Here is a 24092-nt window from a genome sequence, read left to right as displayed (position 1 = left end):
TTGATGTTTGGAATGATATTGTGTTTTAGAGCTCTTATTTTAAATCCCGACCGGATCTGATGACATTGGAGGGAGTTGAAGGGGGAAAACCTAAAGTCCCGGTTTTGCTACTTTAGGCACTTCCAGGTAAGCTAGGACGATGAAATTTGGCAAGCGTATCAGGGAGCGGACTAGATTAAATTAGAAATAGTCTTTTTCCCGATTTGACCATCTGGGAGGGGGGAGTAGGGGCCGGTTAATTCGGAAAAATAGAAAAAATGAAGTATTTTTAACTTATGAGCGGGTGATTGGATCTTAATGAAATTTGATGTTTGGAATGATATTGTGTCTCAGAGCTCTTATTTTAAATCCCGACTGGGTCTGATGACATTGGGGGGAGTTGGAGGGGGGAAACCTAAAATCATGGAAAACACTTAGAGTAGAGGGATCGGGATGAAACTTGATGGGAAAAATAAGCGCAAGTCCCAGATACATGATTGACATAATCGGAACTTATTTGCTCTCTTTGGGGTAGTTTGGGGGGGGGGGAGTAAGTCTTAAAAATTAGAAAAATGAGGTATTTTCAACTTACGAACGGGTGATCGGATCTCAATGAAATTTGATGTTTAGAAGGATATCGTGTCTTAGAGCTCTTATTTTAAATCCCGACCGGATCTGGTGATGGGGGCGGGGAGTTGGGAGGGGGAAACCTAAAACTTGGAAAACACTTAGAGTGGAGGGATCGGGATGAAACATGGTGGGAAAAATAAACACAAGTCCTAGATAGATGATTGACATAAACGGAACGGATCCGCTCTCTTTTGGGTAGTTGGGGGGGGGATGTGTTTCTGAAAAAATAAAAAAAAATGAGGTATTTTTAACTTACGAACGGGTGATCGGATCTCAATGAAATTTGATATTTAGAACGATATCGTGGCTCAGAGCTCTTATTTTAAACCCGACCGGATCTGGTGACATTGGGGGGGGGGGAGTTGGGAGGGAGAAACCTGAAAATTGGAAAACACTTAGAGTGGAGGGATCGGGATAAAACTTGGTGGAAAAAAAACACGAGTCCTAGATACATGATTGATATAACCAGAACGGATCCGCTCTCTTTGGGGTAGTTGGGGGGGGGGGGTTAATTCTGAAAATTAGAAAAAATGAGGTATTTTTAACTTACGAACGGGTCATTGGATCTCCATGAAATTTGATTTTTAGAAGGATATCGTGTCTCAAAGCTCTTATTTTAAATCCTGACCGGATCTGGTGACATTGGGGGAAGTTTGGGGTGGGGAGACCTAAAATGATGGGAAACGCTTAGATTGGAGGGATTGGGATGAAACTTGATTGGAAAAATAAGCAAAAGTCTTGCATACGTAATTTACATAATTGGAACGGATCCGCTCAATTGCGGGGGGGGGGGTAATTCTGAAAAATAAGAAAAATGACGTATTTTTAACTTACGAAGGAGTGATCGGATCTTCATGAAACTTCATATTTAGAAGGACCTCGTAACTCCGATATCTTATTTTAAATCTCAACCGGATCAAACGTAATTGGGGGGGGGGGCAGTTGGGGGGACCGGAAATCTTAGAAAATACTTAAAGCGGTGAGATCAGGATGAAACTGGATGGGAAGAATAGAAACCTGTCTAAGATACGTGACTGACATAACTGGACCGAATCTGCTCTCTTTGGTGGAATTGGGAGGGGGGAGGTAATTTAGAAAATTGAGGTATTTGTAACTTACGAAAGGGTGACCAGATCTTAATGAAATTTGATATTTAGAAGGATCTTGTGTTATAAAGTTCTAATTCCAAATTCCGACCAGATCCTGTGACATTCGGGGGAGTTGGAAGGGCGGATCCGATCTCTTTGGGGGAGTGGGGGCGAGGGTTAATTCTGAAAGATTATAAAAATGAGGTATTTTTAACTTACGATTTAAGAAGCAAACATGTTTGAGAAGGAAGCATGATAAGAAAACAATCTACAATATGCATAACAATTGTAGCAATTGTTTGCATGGAACCCCCTATATTTTACCTCCCCCCCCTTAATGTGTAAATATACAGTCGAAATTATATATTTCCCCTCTATTCCCCCAATGCATCTCTCTTGTTTCATACCTTGTACTTATTAATTGAATTAACTGTTTAAAAGAACAACCGGAAAACAAGTGATGGGTGACAGAATGCATTGGTTTTATATAATTTGGACTATATATTTGCTTTTTAGGGGAAGGGGGGTTGGCGGTATAGTATAGGGGGGATCCATGCAAAAGGTGTTTGCTACAGCTATTGTGCGTATTATGAAATGTTTTCTTAACATGTTTCCTTCTCTAGGCTTATACCCCTAAGCTGTAACTATTGCTGACGAAATTGGAATTCCCTAAGAAGCAAAGTCCTGCGGATGTAACTGTTCCAGTCATCTATGCAGTCAGCACAGTAAAGCGAAAATATTTTTACACTGTGACAGTCATCAATGATGATTTCACATTCATGAACTTAGCTATTGACTTTTAATTAGTTCCCAGTCCTTTGGGCACAGACAACGCGGGTTTTAATGCGCAATTTAAATACGTATTTAAAACGTTTTCCATGAATTTGATGAGCAGAAATGGAAAGTCATTCAAGAATCTATGTCAAAAGATAAGGATAAAATTGTAACTGAAGTGTATGAAAAAATTCCTACCTATAAAGAACGGTGTCGATAATACAAAAGGGTAAGGTAATAATTTTTGATGTTATTCTAAAGTCTGGTTTATAATAATTGCCAATAAACAAAGTACAGCAAATTCGATAACTCTAGTACCGAGTCTAACTTTAGGTTCTGACCTTCTCACAAGTGCCAAATGAGCTCTTGGCTCTTGGCTCTTCCGACCTCGTACCATATGAGCTCTCGGCTCTTCCGACCTCGTCACAAGTGCCATATGAGCTCTTAGCTCTTGTTTCTGATTGAATAAGGGAGCATTTTGAAGTAATATTTGTTTTTAATTCTACTCGTAATTAGGTAGAAGTTAAGAGAGTTGAGAGTCTTCTTACTAAGGAAGTTGAGCAAAACCTTGGGGATGAAAAAGAAGAAAGTTCTGATATTGCTGCAGGGTTCTCGTTTCTTTCAATCAGTAAAGAAAATGGTATGTTTTCTTACTTGGAAACAGCCTTGGAATATATGATGTCACCGTCCATTAAGACAAGAGATGTGTCAACCTCTTATCTAAAACTTGTGATGTCAACTGCGTACGCTTTTGGAGCTGCCGGTAGAATCATCCAGGAAATCAAAGCATGGGAAGTACTAATGAATGCTGCAGTTGATGAGACTCATAATGCCATCTTTCTTGAAGGTTTGTACATCTATGCAATCTTCAACAACAATTATCTGATTTAGTGTGTTTTGAAAATAATCGGTTAATTTAATTCTTGTAAAAAGCTAGTGGTTAAACTTGTTGCAGTGTTATGATATGTTTTGTACTATATGTCTTAATACCTGTCTTGCCTCTATAGTGGTAGGGTGGAGGAGCGTATGTTGCTTGGTTGGTCTCTTGCGGATTGCTACTAAGATAAGTTGTTGAAAGTACTTTAGATCTGATATTGCTCTAAAATAATTAAATAGTATTTGGTATTTTCTTTTGGCAATTTACCATTAGAACTAAATTGAAGATCTTTTTTTGTAAAACATTGAATAATTTGTATTTTAGAGTAGCTTCCATGGACAATTTAAAACTAATAAAAGGTAAACGAGACAATTGAAGAAAATAACACTTGAAAAAATGGAACAACAAATTAGTCTGAAAACTCAAGTCAGTCTCGGAGAACTATCAACGGAATCAAGCGTTCTTAAATAAAATAAGTGAATATATATATATATATATATATATATATATATATATATATATATATATATATATATATATATATATATATATATATATATATATATATATATATATATATATATATATATATATATATATATATATATATATATATATATATATATATCTATATATATAAAAATAAGTTGTCTGTGTGTGGATCTGTGGATGGATCAGGTGACGTCACACTAAATTATTTCACACTAATACAAAAGAAGAAAAAAACTAAAAAAGGTAAAAACTACAAAAAAAACTAAAAAGAAAAAAAACTAAAAAAGCTAAAAAACTAAAAAAAAACTAAAAAAAGGTAAAAATCTAATAACTAAAAAAAAACTGAAAAAAATAAAAAAAGGCAAAAACTACAAAAAAAATAAAAACTAATAAAAAAAACTAAAAAAGCTAAAAAACTAAAAAAACTAAAAAAAACTAAAAAAAGGTAAAAAACTAAAAAAACTAAAAACTAAAAAAGAAAAAAACTAAAAAAAAGGAAAAAACTGAAAAATAAAAGAGAAAAAGAAAACTAAAAAAATATGAATAAATATATATAAAAATAAGTTGTTTGTGGGTTATGTCTGTCTGTCTGTCTGTCGAGTGACGTCGTGTTTGTCCGCATATGACGTCTGAATTATTTCACACTAATACAAAAGAAGAAAAAAAACTAAAAAAGGTAAAAACTACAAAAAAAACTAAAAAGAAAAAAAACTAAAAAAGCTAAAAAACTAAAAAAAACTAAAAAAAAGGTTAAAAAACTAAAAACTAAAAAAAACTGAAAAAACTAAAAAAAGGCAAAAACTAAAAAAAAAAACTAAAAACTAATAAAAAAAGCTAAAAAACTAAAAAAACTAAAAAAACTAAAAAAAGGTAAAAAACAAAAAAAAAACTAAAAACTAAAAAAGAAAAAACTAAAAAAAAGGAAAAAACTGAAAAATAAGAATAAAAGAAAACTAAAAAAATATTAATAAATATAAAAAATCTATATATATAAAAATAAGTTGTCTGTGTGTGGATCAGGTGACGTCACACTAAATTATTTCACACTAATACAAAAGAAGAAAAAAACTAAAAAAGGTAAAAACTACAAAAAAAACTAAAAAGAAAAAAAAACTAAAAAAGCTTAAAAACTAAAAAAAACTAAAAAAGGTAAAAATCTAATAACTAAAAAAAAAACTGAAAAAAATAAAAAAAGGCAAAAACTACAAAAAAATAAAAACTAATAAAAAAACTAAAAAAGCTAAAAAACTAAAAAAACTAAAAAAAACTAAAAAAAGGTAAAAAACTAAAAAAAACTAAAAACTAAAAAAGAAAAAAACTAAAAAAAGGAAAAAACTGAAAAATAAAAGAGAAAAAGAAAACTAAAAAAATATGAATAAATATATATAAAAATAAGTTGTCTGTGGGTTATGTCTGTCTGTCTGTCTGTCGAGTGACGTCGTGTTTGTCCGCATATGACGTCTGAATTATTTCACACTAATACAAAAGAAGAAAAAAAAACTAAAAAAGGTAAAAACTACAAAAAAAACTAAAAAGAAAAAAAACTAAAAAAACTAAAAAAAACTAAAAAAACTAAAAACTAAAAAAAACTGAAAAAACTAAAAAAAGGCAAAAACTAAAAAAAAACAACTAAAAACTAATAAAAAAACTAAAAAAGCTAAAAAACTAAAAAAACTAAAAAAAATAAAAAAAGGTAAAAAACAAAAAAAAACTAAAAACTAAAAAAGAAAAAACTAAAAAAAAGGAAAAAACTGAAAAATAAGTGAAAAAGAAAACTAAAAAAATATTAATAAACATAAAAAATATAAATATAAATATAATATAAATTAGCAATCAACAAAGCACCGAGACACAAATGACGACCGGGACACAGGGAGTATAAATGACGACCAGGACATAAGTAAAAAAAAAACTAAAAAAATGGTAAAAACTACAAAAAAACTAAAAACTAATAAAAAAACTAAAAAATCTAAAAATCTAAATAAACTAAAAAAGAAAAAAAAGAAAAAAGGAAAAAAATAAAGGAGAAAAACAAAACTAAAAAACGAATGTATATACAGACCGGGACACCGGGATACAAATGACGACCGGGACACAGGGAATATAAATGACGACCGGGACACAGGGACACAACTACAATGGGGACGCCGGGGGGCACAGGGGGATATAAATGACGACCGGGACACAAGGAATATAAATGACGCCCGGGACACTCAAAGAGAAATCACAGACTGGAACACCGGGACACCAATGACGACCGGGACACAGGGAATATAAATGACGACCGGAACACAGGGACATAACTACAAAGGGGACGCCGGGGTGCACAGGGGGATATATAAATGACGATGGCGACTCAGGGAATGGTCGATTAGCAATCACCATCAACAAAGCTCAAGGGCAATCATTAGAATCATGAGGTATAGATCTGAATACGGATTGTTTTCCCATGGACCATTATATGTTGCATGTTCAAGAGTCGGTAAACCTGAAAATCTATTTATATGCACAGACAATGGGACAGCAAAGAATGTTGTATATTCGCAAGTTTTACGTAGTTAAAAACATATATATATATATATATATATATATATATATATATATATATATATATATCTATATTCACAGGTGGGACATAGGGACACAACTACAATGGCGCGTAACTAATATGGCGCGTAACGACTTACGCGCGCGGGGGGGCTTGGGGGGGGCGCGAAGCGCCCCCACCAACTAGGTGTTGGGGTGGCGCGAAGCGCCACCCCAACAGCTAGTATATATATAAAAATAAGTTGTCTGTGGATGTGTCTGTCAGGTAACGTCATGTTTGTGTGTTGATTGACGTCATGAAGTTAGTTGTCGTCATTTTTGTTATGACGGTGACGTCATTAAAGATATCCAAGACATGCGTTCACGTAGAAATCTATTAATGTTTAACTTTAAAATGACTGATGAACTTACAATGGCAACAGCCGAGGAAGATGCTCAAAGAGTCTATGCCAAAAAACTTGCTGCTGATAGAGAAAGTCAGAAAAGAAAGCGTGCCGAGGAATCAAAAGAACAGCAAGGAAATAGGCTTGAGGCTGATAGAGAAAGAAAGAACAGAAAGGAACTACCAGAGCAACGCGAAAGCAGACTTGCTGCTAAAAGAGAAAGTGAAAAAAGAAGGCGTGCCGAAGAACTACCAGAGCAACATGAAACCAGACATGCTGCTAAAAGAGAAAGTGAAAAAAGAAGGCGTGCCGAGGAATCACAAGAACAGCAAGAAATCAGGCTTGCTGCTGATAGAGAAAGTAAGAAAAGAAAGCGTGCCGAGGAATCAGAGCAACCTGAAAGTTATCACCTGGCATTCAGGTACAGCCCAGTCGATGATTATAGCTTGAGTAGATGTGTTCAAATCGGGACTATGTCTAAAATTTGTCCCTATTGCAAGGCCTTGAAATTCAATGGTGAAACAATGGGAATGTGTTGCGCCTCAGGAAAAGTTAAACTTCCTCTATTGGCTGCACCACCAGAGCCATTGAAGACTTTCCTTGCTGGAACTACGTCAGAATCTAAGCGTTTTTTGTCACAAATCAGAAAATATAACTCATGTTTCCAAATGACGTCGTTTGGAGCCCAAATCGAAAATCCAGATCAATTTATGTCTACTTTCAAAGTAAAAGGGCAAATTTATCATAGAGCAGGGTCCCTTCTACCATTCTCAGGCGAGAATCATAAATTTTTACAATTTTACTTCATCAGTGATAGAAATTCTGAATTGAATGCACGTTGCGAAATTTCTCCCAACGTTGAAAGGACAATCGTTTCCCAATTGCAACATCTTTTCCACGAAAATAATAATTTAGTGCGTCTGTTCAAAACAGCCATCGATTTGATGCCTACTGATACGCATAAAATTGTTATTTCCGCTGACAAAACGCCTCCTGGCCAACATGTGCGTAGATACAATGCTCCAACTATCGACGAAGTGGCAATCGTTATGGTCGGTGATCAGTTTTTACCTCGAGATATTATTCTTCATAAGCGAAACGCTCAGTTGTTAAGAATTGCTGAAACTCATCGATGCTACGATGCCCTACAATATCCTATCATTTTTTGGGATGGAGCCGACGGCTATCACTTTAATATTAAATTGATGAATCCAGCCACTAACAAAGAAATGAATAAGAAATGCAGTGCAATGCATTATTATTCCTATAGATTAATGATTCGGCAGGATGAAGAAAATTATATTTTAAAATGCCGTGAATCGTTTCACCAATTCGTCGTTGATATGTATGCTAAAATTGAATCAGAACGTTTGCTATATATCCGCCTGAATCAGACCAAGCTCCGCTCTGAACAATACATTCATTTGCGAGATGCAGTTATAAATGACGGTAATACCACAAACGTTGGAAGATTAACAATTTTAACTTCGTCATATGCTGGCAGTCCCCGTCATATGCATGAATGTGCTCAAGATGCTATTGCGTATGTTCGTCTCTATGGTCGTCCAGATTTATTTATTACATTTACATGTAATCAATCTTGGGACGAGATACTGCAGCTTTTACTTCAAGGACAATCGGCGGTTCATAGACATGACATTATGGCCCGTGTCTTCCGGCAAAAGTTGAAATCACTGATAAACTACATAGTAAAACTTGAAGTGTTTGGGTCAGTGCGATGCTGGATGTACTCAGTGGAATGGCAAAAACGAGGTTTGCCACACGCACATATACTAATCTGTGTCATTCCGACGACAGCCAGCAGGTACATGTTACGTCACAGGGAATGTTTTCTAAGAGACGCAGTTGTATGTTACGTAATTGGAGTTTATGATCACGTAATCTCACGTGACTTAGTCGATTTATTGGGAATGACACAATTTTGCGTGACATAATACACTTCAGGGCCCTCTAGGGAAATCCCTGCTTGTAACTGAGGAGGACACGCATATTGGTGTTTCGTAATGGTGGCGCACACTTAAGATGTCACTGTAATGGCAGCAAAAACATGGGGTATTACGTAATGACGGGGGGCACACATGGACCCGCAATGACACCGCACATGTGGGTTGTTACGTAATGAAATTGCACATTTGGGTTGTTACGTAATGATGGTACACACATCTTGACTTAACTTAATGCTCCTGCCGAAATACTTCCGGCGTCGAGTGATGCTACATGGGGCCTTCATTTAGACCGGTCTCTTGCAAGGATGTGGAAATCCTCCTGAATGTCCACCTTAACATGGCTAAGAAGGCACCTGTCGTGTCCTTTCATCTGGTTAAAGGACGACCTCTTGGGCGTTTCCCGCCATGCAACACGGGATCAAAGTCAAAAATTGTTCTTGCGGGATTGTTGGGGGGCATGTGAAGAAGATGTTCGAACCAACGTAGTGTTTGCTGGGCGAGTTGGACTGAGAAGGGCGTTTGAGCAGTTAACGCCAGGAGCTTCTCGTTGCTAATAAAATCGTGCCAGCGTAGTCCTTCAATGCGGCGAAGATGTTTTGTTTTTGGCTGTATTTACGGTGCTAAGCACATAATGAGTGGCTGGCCAGGCTTCAGCTCCGTAAAGAAGCACGGATCCCACCGAAGCATTGTTTATGCACGTGTTGGTCCTACGACTCATAGAAGGTTTCCTCAAGTGGGTATTTAGTCTTCTCACCACTGCCGAGGCTTTGGTGATTCGGTGCATTAGATTTTAGAGGTTTATCCGTCATTTGAGAGGATAGAGCCTAGGTATGTAAATTCCTCAACAATCTCAGCTGGTTTATCACTGACCATTAGCATTGGCGGGGACGCGGTGAGTTACAGGGTTCAACAAACATCACTTTTGTCTGTTGCCAATTAATCGACAGCCCTATCTTTAAGGCTTTATCTGCAAAGATCTGTAGGGCTTCTCTGAGCTTCGACGGTGAATTGGAGACAAGAGCAAGGTCATCGGCATAGTCAGCGTTTGAATGTACTCTATCGCCGTACTGCAGCCCAAACTGGAGGCGGTTTATGGTCCGAGTCATAATGTAGTCGATGACACAATTAAAGAAATCTGGAGCAGCAGCACAGCCCTGACGGGCTCCAGTATTTATTTCAAAAGATGGACTGCGTCTGCCATTGACTTGCACGCAGCTCTCAGTCCCTTCGTGGGGCCGCTCTAAAAGGCTGCATACTTGGCTGGTAGTCCCGTGTTTTTTCAGTATGAGCTAGAGTGATTGTCGGTCGACAGAATCGAAAACAACCTTGACATCCACAAAGGCAGCATATGCTTCTCGTGTCTTCTCTACCAGCTGACGTATTGTGAATATTTGCTCCATGGTAGACCTTCCTAGCATGAGGCCGGTCTATTGGATTCTTCGTTGGCTTTTGAGGAAGATGGTACAGCGGTTCAAGAGGGTCATAACGAAAAGCTTCCCAGGCATAGGGAGGAGTGTGATGCCACGGTATTTGGAGGGGATTCTGTGACTGCCTTTCCGTTTCAAAAGAGGCAGAATAATACCTGATCACCAGTCTTTTGGAATCTATTCTGTACGAAATAATATGGAGAACAGTACTTGGAGCCAGAGAAGGGTCGCTGCCCCACCGTATTTCAGCAGTTCTGCAGGGATACCACAGATTCAAGGGGTTCGGTTGTTTTTCATCCGTTCCAGAGATTCCAGGATTTCTGTAGAGGTGAAAGGGTGCTGCACACTCTCACACGGGGCCTCAGGGGTGTTAGATGCACTTGAAGAATGTCAGGATCGGGCTGGCTAACACAATCAGGTTTAGTAGTGAAGAGAAGTGGTCCTTCCAGGCAGACAGTTGAGGGCTCTCGTCAGTGAGAATATCTCCAACATTAGATGTGATAGGGCCTAGGGAAGATGGCTTTCCATCTGTAAGATCCCGAACCTGTTTGTATAGAGCACATGTGTCACCTTTTCTGGCGGCTTCCTCAAGATCGGCAGTCTTTTTCTCGGTGAACAGCCTTCTGTCTCTGTGGAGGAATTTATTTCTTTCGCCGTTTAGACGTCTGTATGTAACCTTATCCTTCGCTAGGCATGCTGTTCAATGACATCTAAAGTTTCCTGTGATATCCAGAACTTTTCTGGGCTTCAGACGACCGATAGTACTTTCGGCCGTAAGCAATACGCCGTTTTTGAATATTTGCCAGGCTTCTTAAGATTCTGAAATTTGACCAAGACAATCAAAACGGTTTGAGATGGAGACAGCATAAACATGGCGCATCTTGGAGTTCGAGAGATTGTTCAGGTCTAGTTTGGGGGGATGGCGATCACTTTTCTGGACTTTCAAGCGTAGTTTGAGGCTAGAGACGACAAGCCTGTGGTCGGTGTTGGCTAAAATGTCCGTGTGTTTCGCTAATACGATTACTTTTGATAGGATAGAGATAGCAAAAGGTCAAAATGTGCCCTGATGTAGCAAGTGTCCATTTTCATGTACGTTAAAAGGAATTCAATTTTTGGGGGTGAAGTTCCTGGAACCCCTCCATCCCCAACTTTCGCCCAACTTCCAGATAGAAAGTTCCATCCCCAACTTTTAGCAGAAAGATTGGCGTATTGCACATTATTTAAAGGGAATCACATAATGATTTTCAGTGCGTAAAATGTTCCATCGTTTAAGTTATGAAGTCCCTTTTAATTGTTAAGCCTGTTAGTGAGTGAATTAAACGTAGCTGCTAGTGAGTTAATCTCTGGTATTAGAGACCAATTATCGCTTATATTTTAAAAGTTTATGCTTTAAGAGGTATTAGACAATAATGATTACTTATACTTTAAGAGTTTTGAAAACAATGTCGTTTTTAATTTGAAATACATTCGAGACTGCAGGCTTTGTCCTACTATTTGTAGGTCATCAAGGATAAATTTCCTTGCCACAGGATGTGTTTGGTGTTTATTTATCTCTCTCAGAATTGATGAATATATAAAGTACAGAAATGCAAAAATATGTCAAGAAATAAGGGAAGAAACGATTTGCATTACACTTAAAAATCTAATTTAATAAAATACATCAAATACAAACAAAAACAATTGATATCTTGAACACAGTTTAAATTCGGAAAAAAGAAGAAATGTAATGCACAGAGAAAATATTTTCAGAGTTACGGTAAAAGTCATATATTCAAATCCCAGCTAATTCCAACGGTACTTTCGTTTTAAATCTCGCAACTAACTCACCATTAAAAAAAAAAATTGAAAACAAGCTAAAATTTATAATATTGACGATAGCAAACGCGAATTGATGAAAAATCAAAAATTTTAAAATTTCGAAAAAGAAGGGAAGGATAGAAAACATACTGCTTTTAAAAAAGAGCCTAAAATGTTATGAGAATAGATACCACATAGCCGTATTATTGATCCAAATGCCTCTCTTTTATTGTGGAATATTTTAAATTAGTATCGACTTCAAATCTTCAGCGGAAGCAGAATAAAGTAACAATATTTCCACTATATATTTTTTAAATCCCTATAAGGCTGGTAAAAAATTTCTAGGAAATTCCCTTTTCAATACCGAAATCTCTAAAAGCCCCCCTCGTTCAATTTCTGATTACTTTCCGAATTCCCCCATCCTGTATACTCTGATTCACAAAAGGAAAAAATATTTTTGTGAATTTTTTCTAGATTTAATGGTTCTGATTTGTGTTTATTTTATTTTATTTATTTTTTTCCCTAGTCAACGAAATATATAATTTCAATCAGTTAAAAAAAAGTATGAGCGTCTATCAATAAAATCTATTAGGTGTCAGTGGTGCCAATTCCCTAAAATATGGGAGGGGGTAAGGGTATATTTTCATTTTTAGCGAAGATACAAAGGGGAGGTATTTTTCAAACTCTGGCTATCAATTGCCCACTCCCCCCATAAATTGGCCTCCGTGAAAAGTGCTTAAGCTGGAAAATCTTATTGTAATGGTGTAGTGCTTATAATAAACGGTCATAGGGTTTCACAAAGGACAAAAATAGAACCAAACCCAAGATAAAATTTTTCACGTCTGGAGAACTACCTATATACAATTAGAGTCATTTAATAGATTGGCTTTTCTTATATACAATAACGAAACTTCGGTAACAATTGCTTGCTCTCTCCTTTTGCTGGTTTGTCAGTAAAGACAGATTTGCCTATTAATCGTTAATAAGGCACATACGAACGATAGTTTTAGACTTGTGGCCCCTATAAAATGTTGAGATTTCTGCAGTTTTCTCTCCAATATCCGCTATTTTTCGGATAATTCCCAATTTATCGTAAGTTCAGAACTTTTTAGAATAGTGACATCTTAGCAAGGACTAAATAATCTTGAACCGTGAGGAGAATAATCTTCACGAACTTGAAATGTTAAATCCTTGAAATCCCTAAATAATCCAGAAAACTTGTAAAAATTCCTATAAAACCTTCAAATCCCTAAAAGAAAAGGTTTACCTCTAGGAAACCTCAGGAAACCTATTTTAGGGGGGAGAAAACCCTAAAATGTAAATACTGAAGGTAACTCCGGATACGCAACGGCACGAGAAACCGGAATGAAAAATTCCTGTCTCGAGTTAATCCAGCTCGGTCATTAACTTTGACGGGAAAATATTGAATTTTTTAAAATATAATATAAAGGCCTCTATCTTAGAAGTTTCCAAAAAGGGTATTAAAATTCTTAATAAAATGATTAGACCAGCCTTAGAACGGCTCAATAAAACAGTATTATTAGTATTTTTAAATATAGTAAAAAGGCCTCTATCTTAGAAATTACTAAAAAGGGGATAACAACTCTTAATAAAATGATTAAACCACCTTTAGAACGGCTCAATAAAATAGTATCATTGGCATCAAACAGTACGTTGTAACGAACTGTAAGTAAGGAGCGACCCGGCTCAATAGTAACCGAAACTCTAAAAAGCAGAATTTCATACCAATAGATGCATCAAAAGAATCGGATTTTTATGCTAATTTCAAATACGCAAGTTTCATTAAGTTTTGTACTACCCATCAAAAGCTACGAGCCTGAGAAATTTCGCCTCATTTTCGAAAAAAGGGGAAACACCCCCTAAAAGGCATAGAATCTTAGTGAATCACACCATTAGATTCAGCGTATTAGAGAACCCTACTATAGTGGTTTCAAGCTCCTATCTGCCCAAATATGGAATTTTATACTTTTAGCCAGAAGAAAGATCACGGATACGTATTTAATTGGTTTTTTATGGCACTTGGTGTCTACCAAGTGACATATAGCGATCGCAAATTCTGTCGGTCGGTCTGTCTGTCTGTCCCGGTTTTGCTAGTTTAGGCACGTCCAGGTAAGCTAGGACGGTGAAATTTGGCAGGCGTGTCAGGAACCAGACCAGATTAAATTAGAAATTGTTGTTTCCCCGATTCGACCATCTGGGGGGGGGAGTGGGGGGACGGCTAAATCGGAAAAATTAGAAAAAAAGAGGTATTTTTAACTTACGAACGGGTGATCGGATCTTAATGAAATTTGATATTTAAAAGGATATTGTGTCTAAGAGCTCTTATTCTAAATTCCGACCGGATCCGTTGACATTGAGGGGAGTTGGGGGGCTAAAATCTTTGAAAACGCTTAGAGTGGAGGGATCGGGATGAAACAAGGTGGGAAAAATAAGCAGAAGTCCAAGATACTTGAATGACATAATCAGAACGGATCCGCTCTCTTTGGTGGAGTTGGGGGGAAGCAATACGGAAAAATTAGAAAAATGTGGTGTTTGTAACTTAAGAACGGGCGATCAGATCTTAGTGAAATTTGATATTTAGAGGGATCTTGTGCTTTAGAGCTATCATTTTAAATCCCGACCAGATATGGTGACATTGGGGGGATTTGGAGGGGGAAACCGGAATTCTTGGAAAACGTGGAAATTGAGGTATCTTTATCTTACGAATGGGTGATCGGATCTAAATGAAACTTGATATATGGAAGTATCTTATGTCTCACATGCTTCATTTTCAATTCGAATCGGATCTGGGGACATAGGGGGTTGGATGGGGGAAACAAATCTTGGAAAACGCTTAGAGTGGAGAGATTGGGATGAAACTTGATGGGAAGAATAAACACAAGTTATAGATACGTGATTGACATAGTTGGAACGGATCCGTTATCTTTGGGGGAGCTGGGGGGTGTTAATTTGGAAAAATTAGAAAAATTGAGGTATTTTTAACTTAAGAACGGGTGACCGGATCTTAATGAAATTTGATATTTAGAAGGAACTCATGTCTCAGAGCTCTTGTTTCAAATCCCGACCAGATCTGTTGACATGGGAGGAGTTGGAGGGGGAAACCGGAAATCTTGGAAAACGCTTAGAGTGGAGAAATCGGAATGAAACTTGGTAGGTAGAATAAGCAAATATCGTAAATACCTGATTGACGTAACCGTACTGGGTCCACTCTCTTTGGGGGAGTTAGGGGATGGCGTTCAGTGTTCTGGCGAGTTTGGTGCTTTTGGACGTGCTAGGACGATGAAAATTGGTAGGTGTGTCAGGGAGCTCCACAAATTGACTTGATAAAGTCATTTTCCCCGATTGGACCATCTGGGGGCTGAAGGGAGTGGAAAATTAGAAAAAATGAGGTATTTATAACTTACGAGTGGGTGATCGGATCTTAATGAATTTTGATATTTAGAAGGACCTCTTGACTCAGAGCTCTTATTGTAAATTCCGACCGGCATTAAGCCTCTGATTTTCTTTTTAAATCAATCTATTGATTCTTATAATTTTGCTAGAGCTCATACCATGAGCTCTTTGCTCTTGGCTCTTCCGGCCTCGTCACAAGTGCCATATGAGCTCTTAGCTCTTGTTGTCCAGGTTTTCGTATCGACCCATTGGTCCTAGAATTCGCAAGAGGGCTCATTTGAACGTAAATTAAAAGTTCTAGTGCCCTTCTTAAGTGAGCAAAAACATTGGAGGGCAACTAGGCATCCTCCCACGCTGATTTTATTCAGCATAGTCAAAATATTTAATAACTATGTCTTTGAGGACGACTTAATCCCCCACAGTCCCTGGGGGAAGGGCTGTAAGTTATGAACTTTGCCCATTGTTTGTATATAGCCTAGTATTGGCTATTGGGAAGTATATAGACGTTTTTAGGGGGATTATTTCTGGGGGGGAGAAGGTTACGTTGGAGGATATTTCCATTGGGAAGAGATTTTCTATGAAGGTGGCTTTGGATTTCTCGAAATTATTTAAAAAACAGTCAAAAATTAAATAAAAAAACAAGTTTTTTCAACTGAAAGTAAGGAGTAACATTAGAACTTAAAACGAACAGAAATTATTACGTATATAAGGGGGTTCATCCCCTCGTCAATGACTCGTTCTTGACACTAAAGTATTTTTAGTAATTTCAAAAGAGCTATTTATTCTAATTAAATGGCCTTTGGGATTTAGGGGTCGTTCTGGAAGAATTGGAACAAAATTTCAACTTTGGAATTTGAAATCTGAACTTGAAGAGCGAGGTTTTGACGAGGGAGCGAACCACCTCATATTACGTATATGAGGAAGTTCGCCCTCTCGTCAATAGCTTGCTCTTTACCCTAAAGTTCGAATTTTGTAAAAAAAAAATTGCCGATATAAGCAATAATTTGTTTATGTTATTTTCCGGCCAATCTTAGCATTTAGAGCGAGGGCTAGGTATTGATGAGGGGGCAAACCCCCTAAAATTACGTATATGAGGGGTTTCGTCCTCCCTTCAATACTTAACAGTTTACGCTAAAGTATTTTTAGTAATTTCAAAAGAGCTATTTATTCTAATTAAACGGCCCTTGTGATTCAGGGATCATTCTTAAGGAATTGAAACAAAATTCTTACTTTGGCGTAAATGGCGAGTTATTGATGAGAGGGTGAAACTTAAGCAACATTATAACTTAAAACGAACAGAAAATATTACGTATATGAGATGGGTTGCCTCTCCTCAATAGCTCGCTCTTACCCTAAAGTTTCTTTTTTAACTTTTAAAAGAGATTGTCATTCTAATTAAACAGCCTTTGTGATTCAGGGGGTCATTCTTAAACAACTGGAACAAGAATAAAACTTCGGTTATTATAAAGTTATTATTCGTTTGAAAAAAGGAAAGTTAATATGCAAATTTCGTTTTAACTATCGTTCGGCAAATTTCGTTCGGTGGGTCAAATTGAAAACCTGCATTGATTCAAAAATATTTAGAAATTAAATTAAACAACAAGTCTTTTTAACTGAAAGTAAGGAGCTACCTACTTGCTCCTTACATTCAGTAAAAAAAATTTTTTTTTTATATATAATATACAAAAAGACACATCCCGTCCATAACACATAAGGGTTGTATATAATAAACGAAGACACTCCGCCAAACATTTATTAAACACATAAGGGAATATAATTCCAGTTTTTCTACTTCTGTGAATAACCGAAATTAGATTAGAAACAATCAGAAGTAGGTGAAGCAATTTTGATCCTAAGCCCCGAATACCAGGGTATAGGGACTATTACTAAAGGAAAATGAATTCTACTGCTAATAAGCGCTGAAAAATCGGAAGCGCGCAAAATAACATCAAAACCTTTTGATATCTATTAAAAGTGAGGACAGCCAGGAGAATTCCTGGAGCATGTTTTTTTTTTTTTTTTTTTTTTTTTTTTTTTTTTTACTGGAATCCTTTTCATTATTGGAAAAATTCTGTTCTGTCCTAGTTTGAGACTACATAGCGAAAATTTTCGTCTCAGCTTAAAACTGGCAACTTATCCACGAACACCAACTCTCTCTTGGCCTTGCAATTGAGGAGAACATTGACCATTTTCACCTTCTTCAGTTTCGATGTCAGCAGTATCAGAAGTTCTCGTTGCTTCCAGTGCCTGTCACCTTCCAGGGTAGTGCGTGCATTAAATTAAACTTCACTTTGAAAACAGGTGCTGACAAAGTAATTCCATAGTGTTTGTACATTCTGTCACATTTTGTAAATGAAACATTGTTTTAATGCTCGCCATTTATATCTCAAACAATAAGCTGTACAAAAAATGTAGTTCACTCCTCCTTTCTAAAGCTATGATGAGAGAAAGGTTGAGATGGCTAGGATACGTTATGCGGATAAAGCATGACAGATTATAAAAGATCGATTGCCAAGGGGCCAAATGATTAGCATCTCGTCTCCAAATGGGGTGGGAGGATGGTGTAAGGAAAAATTTAAGGAAATTGGGAATTTTTTCGAGATTGTAAAGAGGGAGGCTTTAAATGGACGGAGAAGGAGGAGAAGAGTGCGTAGCTGTGTTGGCCTCATTTGGTTTGGTGGTGCAGTGAGTTGTTATTAGTATTAGTAGTATAAAGAGCTGTTGTAACGGGCAGTCTTCGTCAAAAACTATATTATAAAATTCATGTATTAAACTGTCCAATAGCTTATGATTAATGACTTTTTTTTGCAGCTGTAATTGGACTGCTTCATAATGGTGTGCTGCCTGATGATGAAATATTGAATCGTGCCCAAAAAATAGCAGATATTTTTGCAATGGACAGCGCGAGGAAGTTGCAAACTTTAGCTGCGAGATTTGACCTTTCTCAGGCCTGGACTTTATATTATATGAAACAGGTAACACCAATTTATATATATATATATATATATATATATATATATATATATATATATATATATATATATATATATATTATATATATATATATATATGTATATATATATATATATATATATATATATATATATATATATATATATATATATATATATATATATATATATATATATACACATATATATAATATATATTTGTGTTTCAGTGTTTTAACGGTATACCACCTGATGTTTTTAAGAGTTTTTATCAAATTAATAGTAATCTGCCTGATTATGATGCTAAGTGAAGTGATGCATAGTTGTTGATCTACGTCATCATGCCTGGTCTTCATTTTCAATGAAATACCTGGATCCGTCTGTGTTGGATGCGCTACCAGCAAATAATAGCGTGCCAGAACATGTACATAAGTTTAAACAAAATGAGTTTAGAAAGGTGGGCTGTGAGGCAGGGTGAAGGACTTGAGCGTTTATGAGTGATGGAGGCTGGACTAGTTGTTATTATTTTTGTTGTATTTATCTAATTATTTGATTTATTAGGTAATTAGTTCTGTGAACTTTTGTGCGACTTATATACCCTGATAGGTTTTTCTCCAGCAAGGAAATACTGATTTCCTTTTTAATTCATTTATTTGTGGATGTTCAAAATAACAATTTTAACTTGAACACATCCATCTAAAGTTCTATAGTGTGACTATTATCAAAATTGGTTACATTGTCTTGTCCAAAATATAAATAGCAAGCCAAAATTTTTATTCTTAAAGATAGAAATCGAATATAAGTTTTAAAAATGTTCTTTTAATATGTAATAAAAAATTATCAATTAAAAGCGAATAGAAGTAAATCTTTGAAAGTAAAAAGAAAAACTGTTTCCTGCTAAATAAGTTTCCAAATAAAACTAGACCTACGTTGCCCAGGCAACGTGAAGTGTTGTGACACCCTTTGTCCGGCTTCGCCGACTAAAGTGTTGCAAGAGCAACACTTTGGTTTTGTTTCTTCGCTATCGATCAGTAATCACATGATCAAAGGCTATTGCTCAGCGTTGAAAAAACAACAACAAAATAGTATCGAAAGAAGGGACTAAATTGACTTTGCAGCCAGTTGAACTTTATCCTTTTCAATCGTAGACATCGTGACGGATGAAAACTCGGAACAATATTTTATATAATCTAGTTGGTATTATAAAGCTATCCCTAACTTTTCAGGATCAAAATACCATAGATGATATTCTATTAATTATTACGAAACTATCTCATTGTTTTACATTCTCATTTGTGCTTGTTTCTTCACTATCGGTTAAATGATGAAGTTGTCAGCCTATCGAAGTTTTTAAAACGGTATGTTCAAACAAGATCGCAATCAGTTATCACATGACCAAATGCTATTCCTCAGCGTTGAAAAAACAACAACTACAAAATAATATCGAAAGAAGGGAATAAATTGACTTTGCACCCAGTTGCCCTTTGTCCTTTTCAATCGTAGAAATCGTGACGGATGAAAACTTAGAACAATATACTATATAATCTAGTTGGTATTATAAAGCTATCTGTAACTTTTCAGGATTAAAATACCATAGGTGACACTAATTATTACGTAACCATCTCATTGTTTTACGTTATCGTTTGTACCCGTTAAGTAAACACTTAATTCTGTCAGATTTAAAAAGATCGAATACAATGTGCACCAATTTGCACAAATTTCTAGCCCAAAGTGAACAGATTTTTACTTACATGTCCCTCTCCCGTGATAGACATCAAGTTCACCGGAAACAAATAAATGGGTACACCAACTAGCAAAAGTTGCAAACCCCTCATCGCTGAAGATGAATGTAGCCCAACAGCCAATTACTACTTACATGTCCCCTGCATGCCTTACCACTGGAACCAGATTGGCTTAACCATCAAATACACCGGAAACAAATAATAAGTACACCAACTAGCAAAAGTGGCAAACCCCTCATTGCCGAAGATGATTATGAGCTAACAGCCGTTTCTCGCCCAAAGTGAACCGATTCTTACTTATAAGTCCCTCTCCCGTGATAGGCATCAAGTTCACCAGAAACAAATAAATGGGTACACCAACTAGCATAGTTGCAAACCCCTCATCGCTGAAGTTGACGGTAGCCTAACAGCAGATTATTACTTACAAGTCTCCTACATGTCTTACCACTGGAACCAAATTGGCTTTACCATCAAATACACTGGAAACAAATAATAGATACACCAACTAGCAAAAGTTGCTAGCTCCTCATTGCCGAAGGTGATTGTTACCTAACAGCCGACTGTTGCTTACAAGTCCTCTATATGTCTCACAATTTGTATCGGCCTATATTTCGTTTCAGTGTGTACCTTACTACTGAAGTTGTCAACCCCTTGAAACTTTCAAACTGGTATACCTAATTTTGGTACCAAAAAATGGATGTCATATGCTTTGATCAGCTCATCAAGAGCTATTGATTGCCGTCGAATAAAAAATTCCTCAAAAGTTGATTTTTTTTTTGCCGTAGGCCATTTTTCTAACGTCAACACTTAGAAAGGAGCAAAGAACAAGCTCCAATTTCTTTAGCAATGAGAGAACTTTTAAAGTTTATTAAGCACATCTGATACCATTTCTCTACTGCAATCCCAAGTCCGGAAAACCGAATGATAAACTCAGCTGAAATCACGAACAGAAATGGGTAGAAACAATAGATGGCAGCACTTTCGGACCCGTGGGAAAATGCCACATTTTTGCTTCTGTGAATTTTTCTATTTATCACTCAAAGAAGATATATTGGCTGTGGAGCCGGGTAACTGCCGCATATATTTAACACTTATAGATTTTAGTCCATCTTCAATTCGAAAGTGATGCCTGCCTGCTTGCCTGCTAGAACGGAGCTTTCCACTCGAAAGCAGAAATATGGTTTGATGAAACGAAATTTTGGCTGCACAACTTCAGATATTCCTCTGACATTGGCTATATAACTCCACTTCACTTCGCACACCATAGGCTCTGGCTCGTGGACAAGCAAAAAACCATCCTTTTTGGCCCCAGGCAAGAGTTCTGCGGAGCTTTCCGAAATGTAATCTCATATTCATCAATCCGGCCTGGGGTCCACACTTTCCGTAAAAACCGCACAGGTTAGACCCTTACCAGTTTCCAGGAATAAGCTGAGATCGGCGGCATAGGAAAAAAAAGAAGGATAAAACTAAAGTGTTGCTCTCGCAGTACAATAAAGAGCCACATTAAACCTAAAATGAGTGGAAACAAGATAAAATAGTAATTCAACTGTAAAATGAACATAAACCATTAACAACAAAGAAGTGAAACCCAAAACGAGCAGAAATTACAGTAAATAATCAAGTCATATTTACAGCAAACCAAAATTACGGCAAATAGGAGTAGTGCTAACGCCGTCTATGCCTTGCAAAACCAGAACGTAGTTTGCACTTTACTACAAATTAATTTAATTGCTTATTTATTGAATGTTTAACATCTATTTTGACAAAATTGTGGCTATTTATAACATTACCCTATGATAAAACTATATCAATTAAAATCGACCGTAAGTTAATCATTTTCCCAAAAATGAAGCTTTTAAAGGAAAAGTAAAGGGCCATTTGAAAAATAAGATGACGGGAAATAAATTCACACAATATTTTGAATTCAAGACAAACAAGACTTACTATCAATGAATAATGGATTCCTGCGTCGAATATAAATAAATTAATAAAAGGAATTACGATAAATAGCAGTAAAACTACCGCCCCCTCAGTCTTCAAAAGCCAGAATGCTTTGATTTATCTTACAAATGCTGTGCTGACGTCAGTATAATAATAAATAAAAACCAGAAAAAATAATAATCATCCTACAGTCACGGAAAAAGAAGGGCCATAATTAGTTTTTGAGATAAGGTTATACTTATATTTGTCTAGCACTCTTTCTATTCGAATATCTTCAAATAAAGTACGTTCCGTTTCTAAGAAACATATCTTTAAATCTAGTCAATATGAACGTCGCTTTTAGCTGCCCTATATCTATCTTTTTGAAAATGGTAATATCGCTGAGGTTTGAATTGTTTATTTTGTTTTTAGTATTCGGCTAGTATGAGTCTGCTTCAGAAAGTCTTAAATAACAAGATTGTTGGAAGAGATGCGAATCGTACAAAAACAATATGCCTGGTTTTAGCTGATGCCCACTGTTTGGAAAGTCAACTTCTTTCTCTTGATGATGTCTTACTGTATGAAAATTGCGAGCCATATCTTCCTAATTTGATTGGGCCACTGGAAGCCTCCAAAAACTGTGTCGAAAATGCACTTCAAGTCTTACCAATGTATAAGTTGATTTCTGAAAAGCAGGGCTGGGGTATGTTTTTTTTTTTTTTTTTTTTTTTTTTTTTTTTTTTTTTTTTTTTTTTTTTTTTTTTTTTTTTTTTTTTTTTTTTTTTTTTTTTTTTTTTTTTTTGAGCGAGAAGAGTATGCTATTAAGATTAATTATACGTTTTGGAAGATTTAGTCTTCGCATCTCTCACCTCTTTTTCAGAATTAACAGCTCTTATGAAGTGTCTCGGACAAAACCCTACAGATGCTGAAATCTTAGGTGTAATAAAAGAAGTAGATGCTGACGGTGAGAAGTTTAAAAGTTTTTTTCTCGATCTTCTCCTTCAAATTCTTCGCTGTGTTGAACTCAGGTGGCTTGGTACTGTAGTGAGTTGTTAGTAGCAGTAGTAGTGGTAATAGTAGAAGTATTGCGAGTATTAGTAGCAGTATTGCGTAATAGTAGCAGTATCTCTAACTTCAAAAACACTCATTTACAACACTATATACACCTGAAGCCATTTATTGATTAATTCATTTGGTGCTGTCTCTAACTTGCAAAACCTTTACTTCCAGATTGTCACAAACCTTGTGATTTTTTTCTATATCATTTTCTGTAACTTTGTCAATTTTAATACAGCCTCAAAACGTTCTTCCCATTTCCCTTTACGCTCTTCTTATCACCAATTGAGGCCCAATTCCTATATTTAACTGGGTGAAGTCCAGATTGACTATTCACTCTTTATTTTATAACATGTCGTCTGGCCGCATATACCAGGTTTTTGGCAATTTTATCTATGGGCATCACCCACGCCTCCTTAGTTCATATTCTTATGCTTCCTCTATTATACTTACATTCTTTTTAAACTTGTATGATTTATGATCTAAATATTTCTTTTACAAATCCCTCCTATTTTCTACCAAGCTAAAAGCGTTTTTAATAATATTCCTAGATGTGTTTCTGACGTTCCTCCTTGATACACAATCTGCTACTTCGTAAACTATTTTCCTAAAATGATTCCATTCGTCTTCTAAGTTGTCAAATCATAGACTCTCCAGTTTCATATTCAACTATTCCTGGAATTTTTCTCTCAAATCCTCATCCTGGAGTCTGCCAATATCATACGTTCCCTGAAAGTAGTTACCCATTCCAAATTTCAGCCTTAGACTAGATTTAGACGCTGCTAGAATGTGATCTCTACTTTTAACACTAATGCCAACACCTCTGTATACACTAGTGTCTCGTATCGATCCTACCAGTATCTAATTTACAATAACATAATCAGTAAGGTAGTCCGTCTTACCACAATGTCAGTATTCTGTTAATTTGTGGCTCATTTCATGACCAAATACTGCGTTGGTTATAACTACATCGTTGTAGCCTACAAAATGGCAGCAGTCTATAACCATAAATATTTTCCTTTCTTACGCAAAAATTTATCTAGGCTAG

The 24092-nt window shown here is 36.2% G+C and overlaps 1 protein-coding gene across 1 annotated transcript in view; it reads left to right on the top strand.

The window, feature by feature from the left end:
- Positions 1-24092, top strand: part of LOC136041797 (uncharacterized) — a 69655-nt gene that overhangs the window by 31234 nt on the left and 14329 nt on the right. The window contains exons 7-9 of the mRNA XM_065726551.1: positions 2988-3318; positions 18187-18350; positions 22421-22691. Coding sequence (XP_065582623.1) covers positions 2988-3318; positions 18187-18350; positions 22421-22691 — 766 coding nt within the window. The remainder of the gene's footprint in view (positions 1-2987; positions 3319-18186; positions 18351-22420; positions 22692-24092) is intronic.

The sequence above is a fragment of the Artemia franciscana genome, unplaced genomic scaffold, assembly GCF_032884065.1.
Source record: "Artemia franciscana unplaced genomic scaffold, ASM3288406v1 PGA_scaffold_38, whole genome shotgun sequence".
Lineage (NCBI taxonomy): Eukaryota > Metazoa > Arthropoda > Branchiopoda > Anostraca > Artemiidae > Artemia > Artemia franciscana.
Note: the sequence above shows the minus strand (reverse complement) of the source record. Positions and strands in the feature narration are given on the sequence as shown.